The sequence below is a fragment of the Canis aureus genome, chromosome 14 (assembly GCF_053574225.1).
Source record: "Canis aureus isolate CA01 chromosome 14, VMU_Caureus_v.1.0, whole genome shotgun sequence".
Taxonomy (NCBI): domain Eukaryota; kingdom Metazoa; phylum Chordata; class Mammalia; order Carnivora; family Canidae; genus Canis; species Canis aureus.
In genome coordinates this window covers 22,453,023-22,480,674 of record NC_135624.1, presented here as the reverse complement: position 1 = coordinate 22,480,674, position 27,652 = coordinate 22,453,023, and the positions used below count along the sequence as shown (strand labels likewise).

At 41.9% G+C, this 27,652-nt stretch overlaps 1 protein-coding gene across 1 annotated transcript in view; it reads left to right on the top strand.

Annotated features, from left to right (window-relative positions):
• The window catches only part of SNTB1 (syntrophin beta 1), a 239,037-nt gene extending 216,567 nt beyond the window's left edge, over positions 1 to 22,470 (top strand). The window contains exons 5-7 of the mRNA XM_077847092.1: positions 9,555 to 9,751; positions 15,488 to 15,678; positions 19,237 to 22,470. Coding sequence (XP_077703218.1) covers positions 9,555 to 9,751; positions 15,488 to 15,678; positions 19,237 to 19,329 — 481 coding nt within the window. The 3' untranslated portion in view covers positions 19,330 to 22,470. The remainder of the gene's footprint in view (positions 1 to 9,554; positions 9,752 to 15,487; positions 15,679 to 19,236) is intronic.
• Positions 22,471 to 27,652: the final 5,182 nt, after the last annotated feature.

Below are 27,652 nucleotides of genomic sequence, written 5' to 3'. Positions count from 1 at the left end.
CTATCCAGAAGTAAATTAGTGCATAAGCTTCCTTTGTGAGACAGTTTTTTTTTTGTTATGTTTTTTTCTCAAAACCAAGCAGGCAGAGGGGGGCATATCTGAGGATCTAGAAACTGTATGCCGTCTAGCACCTCAGTTATTGGTGGACATGCATTTTGCCTGGCCTCCTGAGGGAATGAAGGCATTTCTTACTGCCAAGCTCCCCCAGGTATCAAACAAAGAATTTGACCTACAAATGGGCTTATCCCACTGCCACGTTGAGCCTTGTGGAATCCACCTTGTGAGCCACTTTGGACAGTTGAAGTAATTTAAAAATATTTCACCCTTTCTTTTTACCCAGGTTAGGGATCCATTTACATGCAGTTCTTTAAATGTACATACCATGGATCCATGCTGGCCAGGAATGTGAAATCTTAATGATTCACTTTTTTTTTTTTAATAAAATGGCACCTTCTACTCCCAGACCCACTCCCCCACCCCCCAAAAAAATGGCAACTCTGACTCCCTAAAGGACCAAGTCACTACTGAAAACACTAGTTGCTAAAGATGGATTTGAAGGAAGAAACAGGCAATGGATGTTAGGATAATCCCATAGAACATCTCATCCCAATTACCTTTCAAGATCACTTTTGGCCAGGGTTGAATTAATCTGGAAATGAGCATCTGATGGATATAAACCCAGGTTCTTTGTATCTAGCATTAGCTGTGGTTTCATGGATGGATGACCAAGGGTAAGAGAGAAGTCACGGTATCTCACAGGCGTCCTTAATCACAAACTTCTTGGAAAAGAGTCCTCCTTGTATTGTAGCTATTCATTCAGTCATTGATGTAACAAATATTTACTGAGTGCTTGCCATGTGCCTGGAACTGTTCTAGGTTGTGTACATACAGCAGAGAACAATCGAATGAAAAATCCTGCCCTGATCAAACTAATGATACCAGTTGCTCTTCCTATATATTCTGTTCCAGGTGCTGTTCCATACAGTACTCACACAACTCATTTCATCCTTATCAACAACACAATGAAGTAGGCATACTGCTGTCTCCAGTTTGCATTTGAGGGATCTGAGGCAGGGAGGGCTTAGGTAACTTGCCAAGGTCACACAGTTGGCAGATGGCCGAGTTGGGCTGCCTGACTCTGCTCTGTCCCCTCACACCCAGGGATTCATTCTCCTGCCCCGCACGTTATATAGGCCTTTCATTTGTTCACTTACTCATGCTCCCAAATAGTAGGAAATGTAAAATCTTGCTGGAATTCTTGACTTTGCTTCTAACCGTGGGAATACGTATTTGAACTCTGTAACCAGGGACAAGCATGTCCTTGGGCTTCTCACACCGTTTCAGATAACGCTCAGAAACTGGGTGTGAATTGTAGCTTGTCCCAGGGTGCCAGTATTTTCTTCCGACAGGATAAGAAAGTTATCTTCTCTTGGGAGATAGCATTTTCTTGGTTGCTGTAGCCTCGTCCCTGTTGCAGATATGAGACAGATGGTCATATTTTTAAGACTACATAAATAGCTTAAAATGTAAAATAATTGAAACATAAATAATAGCTATTTCAGAGTCCCCCTTGAGACTGCAGATCAGAAAAGATCTTTGGGAAGAATCTTGGGAGGAATGTCAAAATGCTGTTCCTGGCAGACACATTCTGGATGACGCCCTACCTTTCTATTTTTTTTTTTCGCCCTACCTTTCTAAATATGTATTTTCTAAATCTTAAAGTCCAGCTGACATTTACCTGCTACTTAAAGTGTCCAGAAGCTGGCTACGGTGATGTGTTCCCAAATATGGTCTGCAAATGAAGAGCTCACGAGGGGGCCTTTTCATTGCCTCACGTCTCGTAGCATTTCCGAATAGGCCAAGGATATGTGTGTGTGTGTGTGTGTGTACTTTCCTTTGCAAAATTGAACTCAGATTTTTTTAAATTTAATTTAATTTAATTGTATTTGTTTTAAACTCAGATTTTTAAAACATTTTGGAAAACTTGTATTTGTGCAGTTATTCAGCCAGCATGCATTGAACACATATCGTGTGTTGAGTTGAATGCTAGACGCCACCAAATCAATGAGAGATGCAACAAGTCTTCTCCCCTGGAGAACATCAGGATCTAGAGAGGGAGATGGGGTGGTGATCTTCAGTGCTGTGTGGGAATCCAGAGAAGGGGTGCCTCCCTCGAGGAGATCGTGCTATACTTGGTCTTGAGCTCCAGCCGATTGCTGTGCCGCCAACAGCCAATGTTTCTTTCCCTCCACGTATTTTTACCCTGGAGCTGTCGACTTTGATACACGAGCAACAAACCTTACAGAGTGGCCTCCACGAACACTTCCTGGCCGCCATCGTAAGCAGTCTCAGCCCCACTGGAAGAGATCCTGCCTCACCTTAGATCCTCAGAAGCGAATCATCTGCTCCAAAGGTGATTCTTCCTAGATGGGCCAGGGTTCAGGGAAGGTTTTAATCAACCATCAAGGTTGATTTTTCAAGGCCAGAATGCCCTCTAGAGTCCCCTGGAAGTCACTGCCCAGCCTATGCTTGAGCACCTCCCCAGATACTGGGGACATTTATGGCGGCCTCCTCCCCCCTCCCATTCCTCACACACTGTCTTCTCTTTTCCAGACTGATTATCTCCAAGAATGTCCTTTCTGAAGCAGTTTTTGTACTTTTCTGTTTGGATCATTGTCTTCTAATATCATGACACTTGTATGGAGCTGTATTTTAGTATCACTGGTTTCCTTTGAAATTCTATTTACCTTATAATTTGTACACATTATTCAGAAAAAGGGTCCACAGCTTCCATGACACTGCCTAATGGATGCAGGGTACAGAAAGATGAAGTCCTTTCCTAAAGTTTGGTGTCTAAAACCAAATGGTGTGTTTTAGGTGTGGTTTGATCAGTACAGGGCGACAGAGGACCATCACCTGCTCTCATTCCATTAATTCATCTTAAATTCACATTAGTGCTGTTGGTTGCTCTAAGTGGAGCCAGCCATCAACTAATTTCCGGTGGTGCTTCTACACCGAGTCTCCCCCATTCTAATTTTGTTGTTGTTGTTTGTTTTGGGCTCCAACTGCAGTGCTTAGTAATCTTATGTCTTGATTCTGTATTTCTTTTTACCGGTTTTGGGTCATCCGCTGATTTGATGTCAATGTCCTCTACAACTTCAGACAAGTCACTGATGAAAGTGTTCAACAGGGCAGGTCGGAGGCCTCTACCTCCATTTCTAATTAAATTGATTCGTCCTGGCTCTGACCACTTCACATAGGACTCATCTAACTGATAAGCTTTGTATCCAGCACTTACTCCTTTTAAGTCCAAATGAATATTAAAGGAAACTCTGTCAGTACATTTTTTCCTGAATATTCACTTAATCTATTCCTTTTCTAGTAACCTGGTTTCTGGATGAAAACAGTTGATGTAAGGAAGTCACACAGGGCCTTGTGAACTCCTATTTCCTATTTTCCAAAGTGAAAAAAAAGAAAAGGTGATGCCTTAAAAAGACCCATTACTAAAATAATAATAATAATAATAATAATAATAAATTAAAAAATTTTAAAAAATTACTGAATTTGGCCTGGGAACAAGATCAAAGAATTGACTTTATTCTTTGTTTTGAAAATCAGGATATAATTTTCACTTTTTCTGTCTTTGAACTGCTGATTTGTTCTCCTTGATTTCCCAAAGATCCTCCTCCCCCCAGAGTTTCACTTACGTAGCATTTAAGCCCCTCTGCTACCTTGGTGTGGATTCTTCACACAAGGACTTGAGTTCATTTGAAACATCAGGGTACCTTCTTCCCAAATCTCTTCCTTCTGGGCTCCCACCGCTCCTTCCTCCTCACGTCTCAAAAACATTTTTTTCATAAAAGCAGCAAAGCCAGAATTCTCAAATCATATTTTCTTTCAGCCATCCATCTATATCACTACTGGCCTGGAGATGCGAGCTGCCTCTGCCTTATCTTCACACACCATAGACATCTAGAGATTGCGACTCATGTTGTCTTTTCCATTATTAGAAAACCTTCCCTTGTGTGGACCGTCAACCTCCCATCTAAATGAAGGTTTCTTTTGAGTAGTGGTTTGACTTCTGGTGAAAACTTCCTGTCCTTTGCAGTGGACATGATCCTCGTGGTCCTGTTGTTACATAATTTGGAACCCAGGTATTGGGTTCTTAAGATATTAAGGAACTTACTTATGCAATTTTGCTTTAGCTTCTGTTAATCCGAAGTGACTGTGAGTCCTGAGTGGCGATGCTCCGTGAACAGTCGGACTATACAGTATCCAGTATTGTATATCCAATATTATTTTATTGGTTGATATTGGAAATGTGCCAACACAAATTCATCTCAGGAGAAAGATTTCACAGAACATTATAAATGTAATCGTGCCACTCTTTTCTCTCTTTCTTCCTTGTAGCAGTCATGTAACTAAAAAGTCTTACCTTGCCTTACATTGTCTAATGGCCTTGTCTTATTTTCGAAATGCCATGATTTATCAAACAACCAAGTCCCTGTTCGAACTTCTGAAGATGGCAGAGCGGTTCACATCCACATCTCTATGTATCGTCGTCCCCAACTTACTATTATTGACAATCAAAAGCAATTAGTTGGAGATGACATAAAGAGCAAGGAAATCTATTATTTCCAACATCTTGATAAGAATGAGATGACAAATATGTTGATAACTGTAGGGTTCCTCTTTATCCTGTGCCAGAATCCACTGGTCTGCATTACTGTGATGGAACGGCTTTCCCTCCAGATTCAGGTTCACCCTCTGGAGAAAGACCCCCAAGATAACCAGATTGCCTCAATGAAGAGGAGTAATTCTCCACCCATCCATCTCTTCTACTTGTCATCTGCCATACTTCCATATTCTGACTGTCTTCCATTTTATAGAAGTGAGCCTCCCAAGAACAGGGACGAATCTGGAGTGAAGAGTCTGTGGGAATCAGAGGGGAAAAGGGTATTTCTCCTCTTGAACTGCATCTCCTTAAGGTTTGGGCCACATCTTTTCTACTCACACCATGCCTCACCTTGGGTTTGCATAGAGCAGGTGCTTTTATTAGTTGGCTATTCCTGACAAAATACTATAAAGCAGGTGGCATAAGCAACACACATTTATTTTCTCATATTTCGGGAGACTAGAAGTCCAAGATCAAGGTACCATCAGGGTTGACTTCTAGTGAGGGTTTTCTTTCTAGCTTATAGATGGCTGCCTTTTTACTCTATCCTCACCTGGCCTTTCCAGTCTGTGTGTGTAGAAGGAGAGAGATCTCCGACATCTCTTTCTTTTCTTATAAGGGCACCATCCTATTGGTTAAGGCCCAACCCTTGTGCCTTCATTTAACCTTTATTACCTCATTATAGACCCTATTTCCAAATACAGTCATCACTGGTGGTCAAGACTTTAACTTAGGAATTTTAGGGGGACACAGTTCAGTCCATAACAGTGTTCCATAAGTGTTTGTAGGATATACCAGTTGGTGAATGGCAAAATCTTTATTGAATGAATGAATGAATGAATGCCTTAGTGACTTTTTTGGTGATCATTTGGAAGTAGAGAAAAGACTTGAACAGAGCAGGAAGCTCCTCTAGGGCCCTTCGGAGCACCCCTGAATCCAAAACAGTCCTGTAACTTCAACTGGAAGGTCTCAGCATATCTCCTGTCTCATTTGTTAGAGGCCAGTTGGTTCGTGCAAGGGATTAATGAGGCCACAGGTGGAGGTTTCATCCCACAAGGCTCAGTTCGCTTCATATTGAGAAAGGCTATTCCACTTCAGGTGTTAAGTTGAAAACCTAGATGAGGACAATTTAGGATAACCCAGGCATAAGCACATACAAGAGGACTTAGGGGAGCTCATCTGGTATTCCAAGCCTAAATTAACACTAATGTTAAACAAAGGACAAACTAAACATGTATTCTGAGTCGAAATGTGTATATTTTTCAGTGGAATGGAAGATCCGATTCTAAGAATTAACATGGAGATTTGACTTCATTCCAGTCTTGTATAGCCTTTTAAAGCAAATCTTTACATTTAAAGTATTGTTGCTTAGTGAAAATTTTAATATTAACGGATTTGCTTCAAAGTTTTTGTTTTATATAGTTGAATTGCATAGAGATTTTTAGTAGATCTATATACATTTTGCCACATTTGCTATATATATTTATAAGATAATTTGCAAAGTCTGTCTAATACTACACCCAGAGGAATGTACTCATATGCATCATGTGGATATTCAGTGTAGTTCACTTGTTGTGTTTTTTTTTAAGTTTTTATTTATTTATTCATGACAGACACTCAGAGAGAGGCAGAGATATAGGAAGAAGGAGAAGCAGGCTCCCCTTTGGGAGCCTGATGCAGAACTTGATCCCAGGACCCCAGGATCACTTCTGAGCCAAAGGCAGACACTCAACCATTGAGCCACCCAGGCGTCCCTCACTTGGTATTTTTAAAAAACTGATTTATTTGAGAGAGAAAGGGGGAGGGCATAGAGGGGCAGAGGGAGAAGGAGAGAGAAACCCAAACAGAGGCCCTGCTGAGCACAGAGCCTGATGCATCCCAGGACCTCAAGATCATGACCTGACCTGAAACCAGACTGTGGTCTGAAAGTCAGACCCTTACTGGACTGTGCCACCCAGGAGCCCCTGTAGTTCACTTGATTTTAATCTGATTTAATCTGAAAAAGTATCTTTTTGTTACCAGTATTCACATTAGGTACTGGAAAAGACAATTTGCTTTATCTGATTGTTTACGTACAGCTCTACACGTTTCATTAACCAATACTGGTGTATTCAAAAGAATGCATTATTCAGCATGTCTGCTATTCTTCTGATAGCAAATCAACTTGTTCTTTAATATAGATATTAGGTAATTCATGCTTGATTACTGGAAAAATCAATTTCTCCTCTTCCCTTTTCTTTTCAATGAATGAAATTTGGTGATGAGATGAATAACAAAGCACAGCAGGAGTCCTACCTCCAATAGCTCTTTTCTCATTGTTACTTCCTGTAACACCCTGTATTTCTCCATCCTGGACTCCCTGCTCCCTGTGCCCTGTATCCATCAGCTAGACACAGGCCTTTCTCATACCTTGTTACACTTGGTTAATATTTTAATTCCCTATACCCAGATCTGCCAAGTGCAAATTTTCCAACAAATTGCATTTTCCAGTTATTGTTGGTTTTGATTTTATAATGTCTCTGGAGAAAAATTAACATTGGTAGGAAATTCACAAAAAAGTGGCATCCTTCACGAGGATGGTACATCTTTTTCTCCTTCCAGTTGGGCCTCTGTGTTACATTTCTGCTGGCCCTGGATTGTGACAGAGTTGACGTCCCCTTGGCGGGAAGTTAGAGATGGAAAGTGAGAACATATCAGGCTAGGGAAGGCATAAGGGAACTAATGTTTCCTGGATGCTTCTTATGATCACTAAACACTGAATTAAGTGTTTTATGTATTTTATTATACTGAACCCCAAGGACGGGAGGCAGGAATTGCTTTTTTAAAATAGGGAACCCAAGGGTAGCAGCACCAGGGGTATGGAAGGGATATGGAAATAATACTTAGTACAAACTGTATGCTAGGTCTATGCTGGGCATGGACAGTTTACAGTAGTATTATTTCATGTATTTTTTAAAAGATTTTATCTATTTATTCATGAGAGGCACAGAGAAAAAGGCAGAGACATAGGCAGAGGGAGAAGCAGGCTCCCTGCGGGAAACCCAAGGCGAGACTCGATTCCAGGACCCCAGGACCATGCACTGAGCCAAAGGCAGATGCTCAACCGCTGAACCACCCAGGCATTAATATTTATTATCTTTGGGTATATCTCTGTATCTTCCAAGAATTTTACAAGCGAAATGCTTTTCAATGAACCTTTTTCTTCAAGTAGGCAATGCAAACCATTCCTCCAACCAGTGTCAGCTTTGTGAGTAAAAGAAAGCTCCTCAGAGTTATACAACAAGCTCATTGCTAGAAATTCAACAGGGTACAATGTTTAATTTCACCAATAGTTTTTCTCTCCAATATTTAAGTTCACAAGAGAAAAATAAGCTTTTGGATTTCCTTTGTGCAATTTTCAAGCTAGAGGGAATAAGCCCTTTGCCTAAGAAGGTCCCTCTCCCGTCCACCAGGTGAAGAGACACCTGGAATTTCTCTAACAAATGGTAGTGTATCTCTTTCTGTATTAAAAGATAAGGCTGAAAATGCAAATATCCTGGGCAGAAGTAACATTTACTAAATTATACACGCACTAGCCTGCAAATGATTGATAGGAGCACTTCTCCCAAAGGGAGGTTGACATATCAAGGAACAGGGGAGAGCAGGAGAGATCCGGGGGTTTATTTTTTATTTATTTTTTTAAAAGATTATTTATTTATTTATTTATTTATTTATTTATTTATTTATTTATTTGAGAGAGAGCACAGGAGCAGGGGGAGGGGCAGAGGGAGGAGGGGAGGGAGAGGGAGAAGCAGGCTCCCTGAGGAGCAGGGAGCCCCAGTGTGAGGCTCCATCCCAGAATCCCAGGATGGTGACCTGGGCCCAGGGAAGACTCTCCGGAGAAGCCATCCTGGGGCTTAAAGGGCTACAAGTGACAAGTAGGAGCCAGTGACTGCTCAGAGGCTGAGAGTCCTTGTTTTTTCCATCTGGCCTTTCAGAATGTACTTAGAGGCACATTTTAGGCTGGGGCTGTGTTTTAAAGTCAGTGTGACAATCCTGTGGGAAAAATCACTCTTGGAAATCCCTGAGATTCCCCATAAAGTGCGGTCATCTTCTGATCCTGGGAAGCACAGCATCGCCCTTGGTGGGGGGGTGGGGCTCGAACACAGGCACACAGATGCTCCTGGTGGTTCTGGTCCACTTGCCCTTGGACGCTGGGGGCTTGGCAGATGCAGACCCCGAGGACATTGGGCGCAGCCAGGTGCTCCCAACCCCAGGAACCCCGGGGGAACGAAAGCTAGCCCAGGACCCCGGGTCGTGCTCATGCTGGGGTATACACAAGCTCCGGAATGGACTGGAGAGGGAAGGATTTATATGCCATTTAAATTGTTCTCTTTTGCATTTCTTTTTTTTTTTTTAAGATGTTATCTATTTATTCATGAGAGAGACAGAGAGAGAGGCAGAGACACAGGCAGAGGGAGAAGCAGGCTCCATGCAAGGAGCCCGATGTGGGACTCGATCCCGGGACCCCGGGGTCACGCCTTGAGCCAAAGGCAGGTGCTCAACAGCTGAGCCACCCAGGCGTCCCTCTTTTGCATTTTCTTAATTCTTTTTTTGGCCACGTAAAGATAGTTGAGTTTGCCTCATTAAAGGGCTGTCATTCAGCTTCTCTGCACCAGACGCAGTTCCCGGGCAAATATAAGTCCCACCAAGCCGATGGAGGAACCGGCTGAGCAGTAGGCAGAGAAAGCACAGGGACGATGAGGCTGGAGCGGACCCTTCAGGTCTAGGGCTGAAAACAGAGCAAATCACCCATATGGGAGCCTTTCCCAGGTGACAAGTCAGGTGAACACTGCGATTTCCAGTTTGATGATTTTTCTCTCTCTCTCTCTCTCAACAGGCTGGTCCATTCAGGTCCAGGCAAAGGATCGCCCCAGGCTGGTGCAGATCTGTCTTTTGCTACCCGGACGGGCACCAGGCAGGGGATCGAAACACACCTCTTTAGGGCTGAGACCAGCAGGGACCTGTCTCACTGGACAAGGAGCATAGTGCAGGGCTGCCACAACTCGGCAGAGCTGGTCACTGAAGTCACCACAGGTAGGCGCCCCTGGCTCTCATGGGACCAACGTGCCCTCTCTTCCACCTCAGCCCAAGGTCGTTTCTGTTATTGGCCTTCTGGGCTGTGTAGAATTCTAGAAGTGAACTTCAGTTCCTCCAAATTAGGGCACTGTAGGCCCTACTCCAGTGAAAGCCTGTTTCCATCTCCATTCAAGAAAAGTTGGTAATTTGGAGAGTCAGATGTCATTTTCTTACCTGCAGCCCCTGGATAGCTTCCTGGGAGCATGAGTTTTGAGGTACACACTAGTAGGGTTCTTGTTATAAACAAACAGCAGAGACTGACTCTGGGAAATTTATCACAGAATAAAGTTCTTGGTCAGAGAGTTGGTCAGAAAACTGGGGAACCAGTTTGTGAAAAAAAAAAAAAAGCAGGAAACAGAGGCATCCAGTGGGATTCAACAGCAAAGGACGGAGCCTTGGGAAGAGCCACCAGTGATCCCTGCCCCTGGTATGAATGTTGAAACTGAGGCAGGATGGAAGGAGCATGAAGTGTGTGCAGCCATGTTCATGCAGAGCTGTAAGAAAGGACTAATCAGTGGGGGAAATGGGATTTACATGGATTATTTACATGGATCACATGTGTATAGAAGGAAGAACCCTTCTATACTGTCCTATTTATTGCGTATCCTCATGATGTGCCAGGTATTTCATGTGTTATCTCTCAGTGTTTTCCACACTATGAGAGACAACCCTATTATGGGTCCAGAAGTCAATGAGTCAAGGCAAGACCAACATTTAAAAAATTAAATGGAATACAAATATCAGTGTAAACATTGCTTAGCTTTGTGGAATTTTGGATTCAAGGGCGTGTGTGTGTGTGTGTGTGTGTGCACATCTCAGGTCACAAACCATTCATTGCCTTATCTCTTCTAATCCTCACAGTTCCCTTGCCAATCTGATTTTACCAAATCTGAAAGCAAATCCTTAAGAAAGGTTAAGTAGCTTGTCCAAGATCACACAACTAATAAATAACAGAACTGACTTTAACACTAGGTTGTGTCATTTGAAAGACATTGAAAGACATTTATTGACTCTAGCGTCTGCAGAGGCATGGATCTCACTGCTGTACCACTGGTCGAAAGACACTCATTCTGTTCAGACAGCTACGATGAATAATTTTCATGCCACTCTCCAAATCAGATGGCTGGATAGAAAGGTGGTTAATTTAAAAAAAAGAAAAAAAGAAAAAAAAAAAGGAAAGGAAAAAAGAAAAGAAAGGTGGTTGATAGGCGACAGATATAAATGCATCTATATGTAAATATATAGAGATAAGTTAATTTTTTAATTGGGCAAAGGTAAAATTAGAGACTGGAAACTAATGTGAATCTCAGGTAGCATGAATAAATAAAGTATATGCTATAAAATCTTGTCCATCAGGCACCTAGGTGGCTTAGTTGGTTAAGCATCAACTCCTGGTTTGGCTCAGGTCGTGACTTGAGGTCATGAAATTGAGTTCTATGTCAGGCTTTGTGCTGAGCTTAGAATCTGCTTGAGATTCTCTCTCCTTCTCCCTCTCCCCCTCTCTACCTCTTTAAAATCAATCAAGCAATCAAACAATCTTTAAAAAATAAATAGAATAAAATCTTGTACATTTGCTAAGGTGGATTCCATATTATATTAACCCAGTGATTTTCAGCAGCCAGCACAATGTACAGGTGACAGTGTTCATAATGCTGTTGCTCCTGATTCTGAGATCTAAAACCGACCTCTCTTCTCGGTCTCCTGGGGTCACCCATAAAGAGGGCATATGCCACAGAGTAGCTGGTATCCTCAACAACAGTCTTCCAGTAAATTCAACTTTGAGTCCCACGGGGTTGTGTCTTTGCATACCCTCTGTTCACCCTCTTCTATCATGTTTTCTTGCCTGTTCTTTCATTTCCTCTATGTGAGGAATAAGGTAATAGCCACATTGTGGAATTTAAGTCAGGCCTGGATTCAAATTCTAGTCCTATTTCTTTCCTAATCTCTCACTCTCTTTTTTTTTTTTAAAGATTTTATTTATTTATTCATGAGAGAGAGAGAGAGAGAGGCAGAGGAAGAAGCAGGATCCATGCAGGGAGCCTGACGTGGGACTCGATCCCAGGTCTCCAGGATCATGCCCTCAGCCAAAGGCGGCACTAAACCGCTGAGCCCCCCAGGCTGCCCTCTCTCTCTTTTTTAACAAGATTTTATTTATTTATTTATTTAGTTATTTATTTATTTATTTATTTATTTATTCATGAGAGACACAGAGAGAGGCAGAGACATAGGGAGAGGGAGAAGCAGGCTCCCTCCGGGGAGCCTGATGCAGGACTTGATCCCAGGACCCTGAGATCATGACCTGAGCCGAAGGCAGACGCAAAACCACTGAGCCACCCAGGTGCCCCTCTTAATTTCTTACTTAACTCTTACTTTCATCTCTTATTTTCTTCATCTGTACAAAGAAGGAAATAACAGTACCCACCTCACAGAGTTGTCAAGAATTAAGAGAAATAATCCATGTAAAGCTCCTAGCACAGTGCTTGACACATAGTAAGTGCTCATTGCATGTTATTGGTTGTTACTCTTGTAATTATTTCTCCAGACGTTTGCTGTCCAGTATTCTAGCTTCTGGTCATGTGTGGCCATTTAAATGCAACTTAATTAAAATTAAGTGAATTCCTCAGTCACACCAGCCACATTTTCAGGGCTCAGTCACCATGTATGCCTGCCTAATGGCTACTATGTTGGATGGTGCAAATCTGGGACACTTTCATCATGGCACAGCATCCTGTTGTACAGCTCTGCCCTAGAGGAACAGATTTCCCACAAGACATCTTAGGTACAGCGTTTCCAAACATTAGCCACACTAACAACAACAATGGAAATAAAATTCTTTTTGTTTTACTCGTAAAAGCCTCAGATTGCTGACCTCCACCCCCAGAGATTGGTAAGGTGATTCAGCCATTTGGGGTTGGGGCCTGAGAACGTGTACCTAATAACATCCCGGGTGGTGCTGATGCTGGGCCACGGAGCCCCCTGGGAGCAGCACTGAACCAGGGAGCAACATCCCCTGGCACTCAGGGGTGGTCTAAAAGAGTCTAAAAGATGGGAGACACATCCCTGTGTAGTAAGCTTTCTCCACATTTCCTCTACTCATGCAAACATGGAAAACCAGATATTTTATAGAATTTCTGCTGCAGCAACTCCCATAAAATCCATGTCTATTTTGTAATTACCCTGAAACTGGTTGGAGCTCCCTACTATTTTCCATCATTGCTGGAAACCTTTTGAGGGTATCAAAAAAAAAAAAAAAGCGGTTTTCTTTTTCCATGCTGAATCTGTATAGCAAGAAAAACTAGAGTTTTGGATCTGAGAGTTGGGAAAACCAGAAAACTGGACTTACTGAAGTCCTATCTGTAAATACCGGAGAAGTTCACACTTCTTGCAACAAATTCAGGAGTGTTCTAGGAAAGAATGGAGATGGCCAAGGGGATTTGGTTTCGTTTACATTCCACAGATTTTGTAAAATCTTTCTCACTCAATAAGCTGAACTCTACGTGGAAAGCCATGAGGCTGTTGGTAGACCAGCCAAAGGAAATAACAAAACACCGTGTGCAGTGAGTTGGGCGGGGCGGGGGGGGCGGGTAGGGAGGGTGGGAGAGAAGAAATTCTGGAATGACCACAGGTGCAACCCAGTTACAAATTGAAAGATGCCTTCAGGGAGTTGGGGGAACGGGCCTTATGTTTTCATCAGAGCTTCAATTAACTTGCTAATGTGTTCGATTTGTCCCGTGTGGATTGAGAACATCCGTCAGATAACCAATCCCATTATATAAAGGCCGCGAACACCATCTGAGGTCAACTAGAATTGAAAGTAAGCACAATTGGCTGATTCAGAATATCTGAGGGCAGAGTTAGAGGAAGTTGCGATTCTCTCTCCTTCTCCCTCTCCCCCTCTCTACCTCTTTAAATATAGAGGAAGTATAGAAAATTCAAGTTCAAATATAGAGGAAGGAAAGAGAAATTCAAATATAGAGGAAGGAAAAAGAAAATCATGTTTAAAGCTCATTTGCCCACTTATTCTCCAGATAATAAAAGTGCAAAGAGTGTCAAAAACAAGGATCCAAGATGAGAAGCAGAATGACACCCATGCCACTGTCTGTGGCCATCCTGGGCCTGCGGGGATGGCGGGGATCTGCGGACCTCCTGAGAAGATGACATTGATGCAGGGGCTCTGCTCACGAGGACTCAGAAATCTATTAGAGGGCGTAGTGCACTTTTGGGAAAAATCAACCCTCAGTTACAAATTGAGAGGTGCCTGTGGGAAGTCGGAGGAAGGGGTACAGTTTTAGCCAGAGCTTCAATTAAAAGCCACCTCATTCTGTGAGCAGTCCCCTGTCCCTTCCCCCAAACTCTGAAGATCCCCCCAACCCGCCCTCCACCGCAGTTATTACTCCTGACTCTCTGCTAAGATCCCTCTCCACGTCCCTCTGTATCCTGACTGCCAGAGTCTGAGGAAGATACTCGGCACAAGGTGGAAAGAACTTGAATTTTGAATTCTAAGCCACCTAAATTGTGACACATCCCACCTGTCTGAGCTTTCCTTTTTTTCACCTAAGCTAAGGTCCTGCTCCAGAAGTTTGGGGTAAGGTGAAATTCAGTTTGGTTTATAAAGCCAAGCAGAGCTAGTGATGGGATAGAGCGGTCACGATGCCCTTACTCTTGGCCCTCCGCACCCCCATTCCCAGCCAAGAAAATGTCCTGGTTTCCCTAAAGAGCTTTCAGATGTATTTGAAGGTCTGAGCCAATTTACTTGCCGGGGTCTCTTAAATGCGGTGTTCTGTGAGGCAAAAAAATCCAATCTGAGACTTAATAACCTTTCTCAGAGCTCTTTGATCACAGGTTTGAACCGTTCACAAGTCTTCCTAAATAGGAACTAGGATTCTGGGGCAGCCCCCCCCCCCCCATCCAGCTTGTAAGTTTCGAGTGCTGAGATCTCTTCCTAGACACAGTGAGGACCACAGATAAAAGCTGGCGCCGGTCCTGATCAAGAGGTTCTAGTTTGTTCCTTTGGATCAGAGGGTACTTTGGTGACCACCACCTGAGAGGTTCCTGAGGGTCACACCGGGTAGAGACGGGAAACAGCATTCCGCACGGACGGAGCCACGTCTGATATCTTTCTGCAACCCAGCTCCCCAGGACCCACGTTCAGATCATTAGGGAAAGTTTTAAAACACTCATTTCTATCTATAAAATGAGTTTTGACATTTTTTTTAAATGGGATTATTTTAAGCTACTCACTCCCACCTTCTTAGTTGTGTTATATTTATTATCATGGGTGATGGAACGGAGGAAGGTTCACTTCTTGCACCAGGTAGTGGGCACAGCAGTGGGGTATGTGTGCACGCGTGTATGTGTGTGTGATGATGACGATGACAAGGCCAGCGGAAGGCAAGCACACCTGCCTACCTGTGTGCTCCCAGAAGGTCAGATAAGGCTGGGGCCCGGATAAAATTCAGTAAGTCCCAGCAAAAGGAGTTCTTTCAGCTTATTTCCCTTGGTTTCATGGAACAAGTTAAATCACAATATCAAAATCCGTCCAAGGAGAATATTTTCATGAGCAACGATGAGTTTTCAACCTGAGAAGAACATGCGGCTGACCCTGGAATTGAGGAGACTTGCGAGGTAAGTGCGTGCCCGGGAGAAGGACGGAGCGCGCTCTTCCTCCTGCTGTCTCTGCTCTCTCCCCTTCAGCTTGCACCTACAAAAACCAGGAGTGCCGCTTGACCGTACATTATGAGAATGGATTTTCTATTACCACTGAACCGCAGGAGGGTGCCTTTCCCAAGACCATCATACAGTCTCCCTATGAGAAGCTGAAAATGTCTTCAGATGATGGAATCAGGATGCTGTACTTAGATTTTGGAGGCAAAGATGGAGAGATTGTAAGTGTATTTCTGTAGATAGCGTGAATTCATCTATTTTCCATCGGGCAACACGTCTGTGATGACTTGCAAACAAAACACTGCCTTATTATTTATTTAGCTGTTGACTATGTACAGAGTATTTGCAGGTTCGTGTCTTTAAGGATCCTTGAGAAACTATGACTGGATCCAGTTATCCCAAAGTTCCTTACTTCGGTCTCATTTTCCACCAGCGTACCAATTACATTTTTGAATTAAGGAAACTTTTACAAAGTCACCATTAAATGCTTATCAAATAGGATCCACCAGCTTCAAAATACACCATTTTTTAAAAGCATCGAGCATCTAATCTAACCTCGACATTGTGCTGGTGTGTGGGTGTTGGGGGGGCAGGGGTGTAAGCTGAGCAGGACCGGCCACCTGGGAGGGCTCTGGGGAGCTCAGCACATGGGGAGCACAGTGGAGGGGCGGAGCCAGGAGCAGAGTGGAAGGGGCAGCAGGAAACAGAGAAACTTGGTCAGCAGTACCCACGTGGAGGGAAGGCCAGACAAGAGCCCAGAAGTTTCTTGCTAATGGAGAATAATGCCGAACAAAATGAATAGATTTGCCAGTTAAAGTAACTTTTATACTTCTATCAATAATATGCAAATAGCCAGTGTGTTTAAATTCACAATTTCCTGTGATCCTTACTGCCTATTACAATAAAAAAAAAAAGTATATTCTGTTCCACAGAAGGGTGAGAATTGCTTGTTCTTTCTAGCACCTGTAGTTGTTACATTCTCAGGAAGACCTAGCATTTCATTTAAGCTGTCAAATGTAGAACATTTATGAGGACCTTGATTTTGTAATAACTAGGCTCTGTGTGGGTGCTTCCCAGTCACTGGTTAGTCAAGAAATAATTACCGGCTTCTGCTTGATAACAGGGATGAGGAAATATAAAAAAATACAGAGGTAAACCTCAATTTTTTTAAAGATTTTATTTATTCATGAGAGAGAGAGAGAGAGGCAGAGACACAGGCAGAGGGAGAAGCAGGCTGCCTATGGGGGGCCCAATGCAGGACTCAATCCCAGGACCCCGGGATCAGGCTCTGAGCCAAAGGCAGATGCTCGACCACTGAGCCAGCCAGGCATTCCGGTAAACCTCAGTTTTAAAGATCCAGTAATTTCTGTGCCGCCTCTGGCCTTCCCTAGCCCATCCCTTCACCTCCAGCCTCCCCCGTGATCTCTGTGACACCTGACTGGTACTTCCCTGGAGACCATTCAGGGTGGCCACGCAGGGGCTGACCCAAGGGAAGGGCTGAGACACACTTCAGAGCAGAAGGCCTTCCTTTCAGAGTCCCCACTGGGGATGGCGGCCCCGCTGTTCTGGATGGCGAGACCCCACTAGCCCAGCCAGCTGCCCACTTCTCCCTGGGGGTGCCCCTGGCGGTGGGGATGAGGTCAACACCCTGTGCCTGACCGCTGATCTGAACTCACTGAAAACAGTTTTTGGCCATGTTCCTTCCTAACCTTTAAGATGGATTTGCAGGATTTTACAGGAATTTGTTGCTGTCATTTGTGTGTTTCGATCAGTAAGTTCAGCCTGAAGCACCAGGTTGGAAAAAAACAAGTGATTTGAAAGTCCATTTTACTAAGAATACTTGTAGTTCAGGTGCTGCTCTATAGCAATCACTCAACTGTGTGCTATTTCCTAAAAGTGACTGTTCCCTAGCAAAAAAATAAAAAAATAAAAAAAAGTCTCTTGGCCTTATCCATGGCTTGACAAATCAAGGCTATTTTTGCCTGTGAGGAAAATCACTTATGTCTAAATTTCAGCCTTTCTGAAGCTTGTAATTACAACCTGACTTGGAAGATTTAGGCAGGGCCGAGTTTTCGCTGCCAGTCCATTCGGCTGGGAAGTGCAAGTTCACGCACAGCTTCCCCAGGCCTGGTGATGCAGCCCCAGGAGAAAGGCCCCACCAGGCCCTTTCTGGGGAAGGGAGCAGACATGTGCTGTAGGGAATGGAGTAAACCGAAGCTCAAGAGACCCGTGTTCTCTTTCCGCGTCTATAACTAATTCACCAATTGTCTTGGGCAAGTCCTTTTATTTCTTTGGATCTGAGATTCTCTGTCCATAAAATGCAGTGAGTGAAGCAGATCATCTTTAAGATGCCTTCCAAAAGTTGAATTTTTGTCGGTGAAACAGGATACGGTGGTTCCACGCGGACTCTGGCATCGCAGAGCCCTACCTCTGAATCCACACTTACTCTTCCCTGTCAGATCCGTGATCTCAGAAGGTTTCCAAACTTCTTCACATCTCAGTTTCCCACATAAAATATGCAGATAGGGACGCCTGGTGGCGTGGTTTTGCGTCTGCCTTCGGCTCAGGTCATGATCTCAGGGTTCTAGGATCAAGTCCTGCATCAGGCTCCCCGCAGGGAGCCTGCTTCTCCCTCTGCCTGTGTCTCTGCCTCTCATGAATAAATAAATAAATAAAATCTTAAAAAAATATAAAGCATGCAGATAATAGCAATAAGCTCTCAGGGGTTTAGTGCAAATTAGATAAGATGGTATATAGGAAACATTTAGCACGGTGCCAGGTTCATGATACATATAACCCTAACTTTGCTAGATGTTATACATTCAGGTTGTTAAGACCCCCAACAGTGCCATCAGCAGGAGACAATTGGGAACAAGTCCTCCCTCGAGTTTTCCTGATTTAGGTGAGGTGATAAAAATGCACCTCTTATGCTCTGGTCGTGTGCTGGGCCAAGGTAGGAACATGCTGAGAAGGGTAGTTCTAGCAGGGGCCTTCACAGACGCATGACGCACATGCTCACAACAATCCAAGGGGATAGGACTCTGGGGACACAGCTTACCTAGCAGGGGCTTCCAGATTCGGAGTTTTCACAGAGTATCTCATTTAATATTCTAACTACCCTGTGGATTAGGTAGGACTGGGAAAAATATCGACTTATCCAAGATTATATATCTCAAAAGTATTTTTATTTTTTTTAAGATTTTATTTATTTATTCATGAGAGACAACAGAGAGAGGCAGAGACATAGGCAGAGGGAGAAGCAGGCTCCCTGTGGGGGAGGCCGATGCGGGACTGGATCCTAGGATCCTGGAATCACGCCCTGAGTCAAAGGCAGGTGCTCAACCACTGAGTCACCCAGGTGTCCTTCTCAAAAGCGTTTTTTTTTTTTTTTAAGTGTTAAAACTAAGACTCAAACTGAATCTTCAAGATGTGAAATTTAGTCCTGCTTCAAGCTGTACCTCACCCGACCTAAATAATATCACTATTGTGATACCAAAAACAGATGGTTTTGATGGTCAAGAAAGGCAACATCAATATTTATGCTATTAGTATATATAATTCACAGAACCTATTTTGGAAAAAAAAAATATGGGATGTAAGAAATAAGTTCAGAGTTATTTTTTAAATCTCATGGGGGGGGGGGGCGAGGATTTAAAACCTTAATTGCTCCAGTTAACACTTAAAAGCAGGAAGTGCACGGATCTGTTTGATGTGTAAATCGCTCTTCTGTTATCAAGCATTAATTTTCAAATCTCTCACACTGTCTTTTTAAATTTCAGCAACTGGACCTTCATTCCTGCCCCAAGCCGATTGTTTTCATCATTCACTCCTTCCTGTCTGCGAAGATCACAAGGCTGGGCTTGGTGGCCTGAAGAGAGGGGTGACCTCCTTTGTGCTACTGGGGTGCGACATCGGACACCATGTGGCGTGAGCAGCGCACCAGATGTGGCATGCCACACGGTCAGCTTTAGATCTCGAGTACTCTGAACTATCCCCGACTTCTCTGTCAGCTTCACCAACTACAAGGGAGGACCCCCAAGAAAACACCAGGAGGAATATCAGAAGAGAGCTGGCTTTTTAGAACAGCAGCAGGAAGGGTAGAGGTGAGGGCGAAGGGAAGTCAGAGCATAGCTTTGAAATAATGACAGTGAAGGACATCGTGAACGTTAGAACAGCATGCGCAGATCGTAATCAGACCAGTTTCTAGGCAACTGGTTCACCCAGGTAAGCAAGAGCTGAATGGACGAGGAATGGACATCTTCACCTCTCTCGCCCCCAGTAGCAGTGATCCCTTGTTTTATTGTGATTTATTGCCTACTTCTAATTGAATTGGCTTTTGCTGGTAAGGAACGAGCAGCGCTTCAAATGGAAACCCACCTGTTCTTTAAGTATGAAGCAGCTGTAGTTTTTTTCTTAATGAATTATCTTTCAATGATGTAGAATGATTCTGAAGTATTCTCATTAGCATATGCTGAGCAGGAATTAAATACAGCCTCAGATACTGATCTGAGCTGTAGGCTGGTGGAATCTGAGCCAAAGGAGACTGTTTATATTGCAAAGCTTTGCGGTGCAGAAGCGTAGTGTGCTCGAAAGGTGATTAATCTGGGGGCTGCACTCACACCAAGGTGTGGTTATCTTAGAGCCAAGAGTGATAGCCTTACTTATAGAAAGCAAATTACGGATATTTTTTTAAAAGATTGTCATTTGAGATATATATGTAGCATATATATCTCATATATATATATAACATATATATATATATATAAAAACAACTTACATGAGGTTAACTAATTATCCCCATTTTGTGGTGTTCAGTGGCAGTACTGAGCAATTTATGGACCCTTGTTCCTGCCTGTGCTTGTATGCATGCGTTTTCGAACCATAGAGCAGCCTCATATAATTCTGACAGCATCCACAGCTCTTAGGAATTCCAGGGAAATAATATAATGACCTGATATTTTTCTACAAGAATATTTTCAAAAAACATAGAGCATAATACTGATTTATTGCTTTTATTTTTACCTTTCAATGCAAATTCACCAAAAAGATACCCGTATTACTGAATTTTGGAGTCACTTTCCTCAAACCTTAAAAATAAGCTCTAGAGTTTCTGTAAGCATTCATAACCCTTCTTTCCCATGTACTTTACCTAAACAGAGGCTCTGGAATCGACCTGTGTGTTTTTTCAGAATTGTCTTTCAGTACATACCTATGCAAAGAGCTTTTAAAAGTGAAACGGTTTTAAAGGAATGTAATTTTGCCCACTGAGATGTATGTTTATTGAATTACAAAGCAGTGTCCAAAGCTTGTATCATATAACACTAGTTGCAAAGGGCATGGAATGAGAGGTGTTTTGCAAGAGCAGTGAAAATAAGAGGTTTGACAATCAAAAATGTGTTAAATATTGAGATAAAAAAACGTTAAACAAAAAAAAAAAAACGTTAAACAGATTAATGATTATGGGTCTCCTCAAAGACTTTAAGGTACACCGTGTGATTCTTCAAGGGAGGATCCCATGTACCATTCCTACACTTACTTACAAAGCATCTTCTGAAGGAAGTGTTTTAAAAAAACAAAAACAGGGGTGCCTGGCTGACTCCATCAGTAGAGCATGCAACTCTTGATCTCAGGATCATGAGTGCAAGCCCCATGTTGCGTGTAGCGATTACTTAAATAAAATAAAATAAGACAAGACAAAAAACACTTTGGAAAATACAGCCACTGTTTTTTTCGTTGTTGTTTCCCATTTCAAAATTCTGAAGAGTGAAGTTCCACCCTGAATAGTGTAGGAAAGCTTTGATGCATTTGTAAATTATACTGCACTCTTTCATTACAGATTTCCAAAGTCACTGGAATGTTGCTATCCAAGAGAATTATGCATTGTAAATAACATTAAAATACATATATTAATGACAATAGTTCAACAATATGTTATCTAAGGTGCTCAGTACTACATGAAGTATGAGTTAATTACTCATAATTAAATTGCAAAGATCCTATTCTATATTTATAGACAAATTAAAATGATCATAATTACAAATATTTCTTCATCAGTTAAGTTTTAGACTGATTAATATCTGGGTGGGGGTCAACAAATTACATTCTCTGCATTTATAAAAACTTAATTTAAATATTTATATTTTAGAAAATACATTTGAATAAATTAATACATTTTCTGAATTAAAATGTATTAGCAAGAAGTAGACAATTTTACTAAGAGAATTATGTATATGAATCTTTTTTTCCTTCAGAGTTAAAGTGTAGCATATCAGAGTGGCTATGATGAATCAATTTCAAATACTCAATTTTTCTTGTACACCAAGCACCAATTTTCCTTGTTCTGAATTCAGGACATTACAATGATTTTACACTGTAGATTCTAATCTTGTCTTGATGTGTGTTATGAATGTTGTGAATGACACACAGTCATACGTCTGGATCATGCCTGGGTACGGTCAGTGAATCAGTTGAGTCATTATGGGGAATTTGTTTCTGTCCGATCTGCTCTGTGCTTAATCTGTTTATTTGAATCAATGAATTATTAAATTCACGTTTGTCCTTTAAGGGCAAATCAATACAAATGACTGATATTTTAACTGTACTTTGTGGGAAGCCACCCATTTGTTACTAGATGTGGTTAGGTGAGCCCTAAGCATCCCAGGGATTTAAAGAAGGCCAATAGGAAAATAGAAGCAATCACTTTTCTGACTTGAACTTAGAAGAAAAAAACCATAAACCTCTTTAAAAACACCCAGGTAGAGGCATTTAGTTAATTCTATCAATTGATGGAATTAAAATGCTGAAAAATGCATTCTCCTAAAATAAATTAAGGGCCTTTCTGGCCATCGTTTTACAAATGCTAGATATTCCATCTTGAGGGGATTGGCGTGGACTGGGGTCAGAGAGTAATTTCTGAATGTACCTTGAGTTAAAAAAAAAATGTGCCTATGTTTATAGCATCACGGATATCATGTAAAATTTATATATGAACTCAATAAATATTCACCTCTGAATATCGTAGACTGGTGGTTTCATGGTCGCATGAAGACACAACCTGCTATTCTCTTCCTCTAAGACTGGTTCTGGAAGGTGCTAATGGGTAAAGGGAGATGCCACTATAAAATTTGCTGTGTGTGGGTGTTTGTGTATCATTTCAGGATGGGTCTTTATCTGGGGCTTAGGGATCTTTGCTCTCATTTTAACTAACTTTTTATGAGATTTTTCTTGTACACCAAGCACCATATACTCAAATCCTGTGTAGTACTACAACTTGGTTTGTGTCCAAATTGCTTAGAATTAATGTTCATCTATGGCTGAGAAGTCTTTTTATATTTGAAAATTCAGTAGTATTGAGATTACATTTAGAACTGGAAAATCTCACTTTTAAGAGACTTCAGAGGTTATCAAGCACATTAGTGCCCGAAGTTTATTTATAATTTTGGCAATACTACCTTAGCACCTTAGGGTATATGATTTGCTAGTAATATAGCAACATGGTAGATACACAGAAAAGCGAATATACATTAATTAATTTTTTTAAAAAGTCTATAGCACCTAGAGTCATCCTATATACACTACTGGCCGAAGTACTACTTTTGGGGAAGCATTAACCTTGTATCTATTTCCACTACACTATTTCCACTATTTCCACTACACAGGCATTTCTTCCCAAACATCCCTGGCAGTTGTTCATTCTGCCTGAAATTGAAAGTTTTCATCTACGGGATGGGAGCTCCTTATCTCCCGAGGCAGGTCATTCCACTCCTGGATGGCAGGAGTTGTGGCAAGGATTGTATATTCTTAGAGCCAAAACTTAGGTCTGCCTTTCAATCATGGCCCTGTTCTACCCTAGAAAACACTGGAAGTCCGATCTCTTTTCCACATGAATGTCCTATATAATAAGACAAATCAAGGCTGAGGGCTACTAGGAAATATAAAATGATCTGAAAATGGCTTTAAATAGGACACTAAAAATTCCTTGTTTTTATCTTTAAAGAACAATTGGCTAGGATTAAAACTCTCCATAATACCTAGTGGTGGAGAGTGATGGGAAAACAGGCCATTGGTAGGTATGTATACATTTGGCAACAATTTGGAGAGTAACTGGTAATATTTATAAAAGTTTAAAAATATATGAACCTTTTCACTATCAGAATTTATTCTTGAGTTGTACGTGCACAAAGACTAACATATAAGGATTATCTTTACAGCAGTATTTATAACCAGAAGCCAAAAAGGTCAATAAGACCATCAATAACTAAATAAATCCCAGCACAATGATGCAGTAGAAAATTCTGCAATGTTACAATAATCCATCTCTAATTACTAATATGGACAAAGTTTCTAAATGCAACTTCTGCAAAACGCAGATAAAAACACAGATATATAAATATTTATTCCATTTGTTGTTTAAAAGGTGATTCTCAGGAAGAGTGGCACTGCCAGGACATTTTGGAAATCTGTGCTAGTGCTGTTTTGTTATCACTATGATGGGGGATGGGGGACACTTAGTATTTCCTGAACAAGAGCCACAGCTAGTAGACTTCATGCAATGTGAGGAGAGTCCCCACGTCCAAAGGTACTGTTTCCTACACAGTTGTTTTGTCCTCTGAGTTGTTCATGCAGGTGAAACACAATTATGTGTACCTAGGCCCTGACTACATTTTACATATGAAAACATTTTTTGACTGATTCAATATATCCTGAGTTTTCTAGGTATGCAACTACCATGTATGTGGAAGGAAGACTGTGTTTTTGTTTTGTTCAGGGCATTTTATAAAACATTTTATCAAAACAAGTCAGCCATAGTAAGTGTGTACATGGTACAGGAGTCATGGATACAGAACACTGGACTACTTTTGTCTGTGCCTCATTCACACTGAATCTGAGTAAAAATATTCAACTACTTTATCTTTTATTGTGGTTGTACCCCGGCATCCCCATACTGAAATGCATATTATTTTATTTTCATTACTTTCCTTTTCTAAAACTTTTTTACCTTACAGTTAGGGAGTATCAATTTAAAAAAAAAAAATCCTGAATGTGCATAGGTTGTTACTACTGGGCATATCCTGTTCATCTCCTCAGATTCCCTCCATGCCATTGTCTGGTGTTCTAGATTCTCAGCTGCTTACCCAACCTTAGGCACCACCACAGCCGGCTCTGCTTGACCTGAGTGTTTCTGCCACTTAGAGCCAACGCACTGCTAGCTTAGAAATGCTGCCTCTCCAACTTCCTTGCCCACTGGCTGCTGCCAGGCAGCCAGGCTAAGGAGATGCATACTTGAATTTCTGGGTTTTGTCTTCAATTCCAGACTTGGATGAAAAGCCATGCACTGTAGGGCATAAGAACTGGTGTACTGAGCAGCCATTATGACCTGAGCAGACCAGAATTGGACAGGGTTTAATTGTGGTTTGAGCAGACCAGAATTGGACAGGGTTTAAATTGTGGGCCAAACAGGAGATAATAATAGGAAGGAGCCAAGAAGGAAAATAATCCTCTTCCTCCTTCTTCTTGTGAACTTCCCGGAGACATGGTTTCTCCATACACCATGTATCCTGAGACACTCCCTGTGACTGAGCACACCCGCCCTGGGGGCCTGGCTATGTTTCTTTGGGCCTCATGAAGCAGTGGCCAGTGAATATTGTTGCTTTCTTGCCTTCCCCACCTCTTTACCCCCTTTCTTCTTCACTCTCAGGGCCCTGGAATTGGACTTTTCCAAATACAGCATTGGCACCTAATCATACCATTCACAAAAATTAACTCAAAATAGATTACAGACCTAAACAGATAAAGCTATAAAGTGAAAAGAAAACTGACAGAATGGGAGAAAATATCTGTAAGCCATATATCTGATAAGGGACTGAATCCAGAATATATAAAGACCTTTTATAATTTAACAATAAAAAGACAACTAATTCAACTAAAATTAGATCAAAGGAATTGAGTGGACAGCTCTTCCAAGAAGATATGTAAATGGGCAATAGGCACATGGAAAGATGCTCAGCATCATCAGTTATCTGGAAAATGCAAATCAAAACCACAAAGAGATACTACCTCACACGCTTCATATCATTTGTCAAAAAGACAAATAATTACAAGTATTGGGAAGGATGTTGAGCATTTGGAACCCTAAATGTATTAATGACTGGTGGAAATGTCAGATGGTACAGCTGCTTTAAAAAAGGAGTGAAAACAAAAAGTTTAAATACAGAGTTACCACATAGTCAGCAATTCTACTCCTAGGCATATACCCAAGATAATGGGAAACATATGTCCATGCGAAACACTTGTACACAGATGTCCATATCAGCATTATTCACAATAGCCAAAAAAGTGCCATCATCCCAGATGTCCATTAGTTGATGATAAACAAGATGTAGCTGGTTCACGCAATGAAACATTCAGCTATCAAACAGGATGAAGCAATGCTACAACACAGATGGACCTTGAAAACCTCCTGCTAAGAAAAAGAAGCCAGACACAAAAGGCCATAAAGTATATGAGTCAACTTACATGAAATGTCCAGGAGAGGCAGATCTGTAGACATGTAAGGTAGATTAGATTAGTGTTTGCCAGGGGCTGGGAGGAGGGACACGAAATGACTCCTAGCAGATAGGGCATTTCTATTTGGGGTGAAGAAAATGTTCTGGAATTAGACAGTGGTGATGGTTGTACAACTCTATGAATGTACTCAACCCATTGAATTATCCACTTCACAGAGTGAGTTTTATGATGTGTGAATTACACCTCAAAAATACACGCTGTAGGCTTTTTATGTATCAAGTTCTAGCCTAGTCCCTTATATGAAAACCACACCCACAATTCTTTTTCAGGACAGGTCTCTTGCCACTTTGGTTGTCAGAGTGCCTATGGGACAACGCCCTTAAGATTCTTAAAAGCCCTTTTATCTAGTTGAGAGGGTCTACTTTTAAATCAGGAGACACTGAGGTCTTAATAAAGGACTGATATAACCATATCTTAAGTTTGACCTTTTTCCTTTGAGAAACTTTTGCCATTGGAGATGTTGGAAGTGGGAAACCATTATTTTTATTTTTTTATTTTTTTTATTTTTATTTTTATTTTTTTTCATTATTTTTAGAATGTCCTAAGCCCTCAGTATCTCTTCTAAATGCTAGAAAACCACAGTTCCTTCTTTGGCTCATCTATCTTTTCCTGCATCTTACTGCATTCAGCTAGGTTAACAAATGGCCTGCTGACACTTTTTTTTTTTTTAAAGTTCTGCCTAGAAACAACCTGACTAATCTATGAGTTCATTAGGAACAACTTGTTTTCCAGTTTCTGCAGGCAACGGTTTTGCCAAACATACCATCTCTGCATAACACAGCTGAGGGGGTTGGGCTCTGTGACTCCCTCTTTCCCTCCTACAAGGACCTCATTCTAAGCTTTTTTTTTTTTTTTTTTTTTTTAAGTTTATCTATTTGAGAGAGAGAGAATGAGAGAGTGGGGGGAGGATTATGGAGGGAGAAACTGACTCCCCACTGAGCAGGGAGCCCCATGTGGGCCTCAATCCTGGGAGTCCAGGGTCATGACCTGTGCAGAATGTAGGAGCTTAATCGACTGAGCCACCTAGGTGTCCCTGAAATTTGGAGTTTTGAAACTCGGTCAAGTGCCTGAGATAAAAACTCTCAGTTATTGGCTGGGTGAACAGAGTTCTGACAGAAACGGTGAGACAAGAGTGATTGACTGCTTTTCTGCGCGGGCTCACTGAAGAGTGGAGGGACATGCGCTTTTAGCTCTAGGGCTACGGAGCTGGACACCACCACATTCCTCCCGCCCATCAGTGCTGAAAGCCTCCATGGAGCAAAACAGCACCACCTAGTTGCCTTCCTGGGCCCTGCCTCCCTAGCACTGGAGGCACATTTGAACAAGGGCAAGTCCACTGAGAATCAGCGCAACAGCCCTTCCTCCAGAAGACCAGCATAAGCAATTAGCTCGCACCAAGTTTACTGATCATAGAGGGCTGCAAAGCTTCAGCTCTTGGGGAAAACAGATACTATTCTTTGTACTTTTATTCTTTCAGTATTATTTTTCTAATTCTTTTTCCATTCTTTATTTTTTATTATTTTTTAAAAGATTCTATTTATTCATGAAAGACACAGAGAGAGCGGCAGAGACATAGGCAGAGGGAGAAGCAGGCTCTTGGTGGGGAGCCTGATGTGGGACTCGATCCCA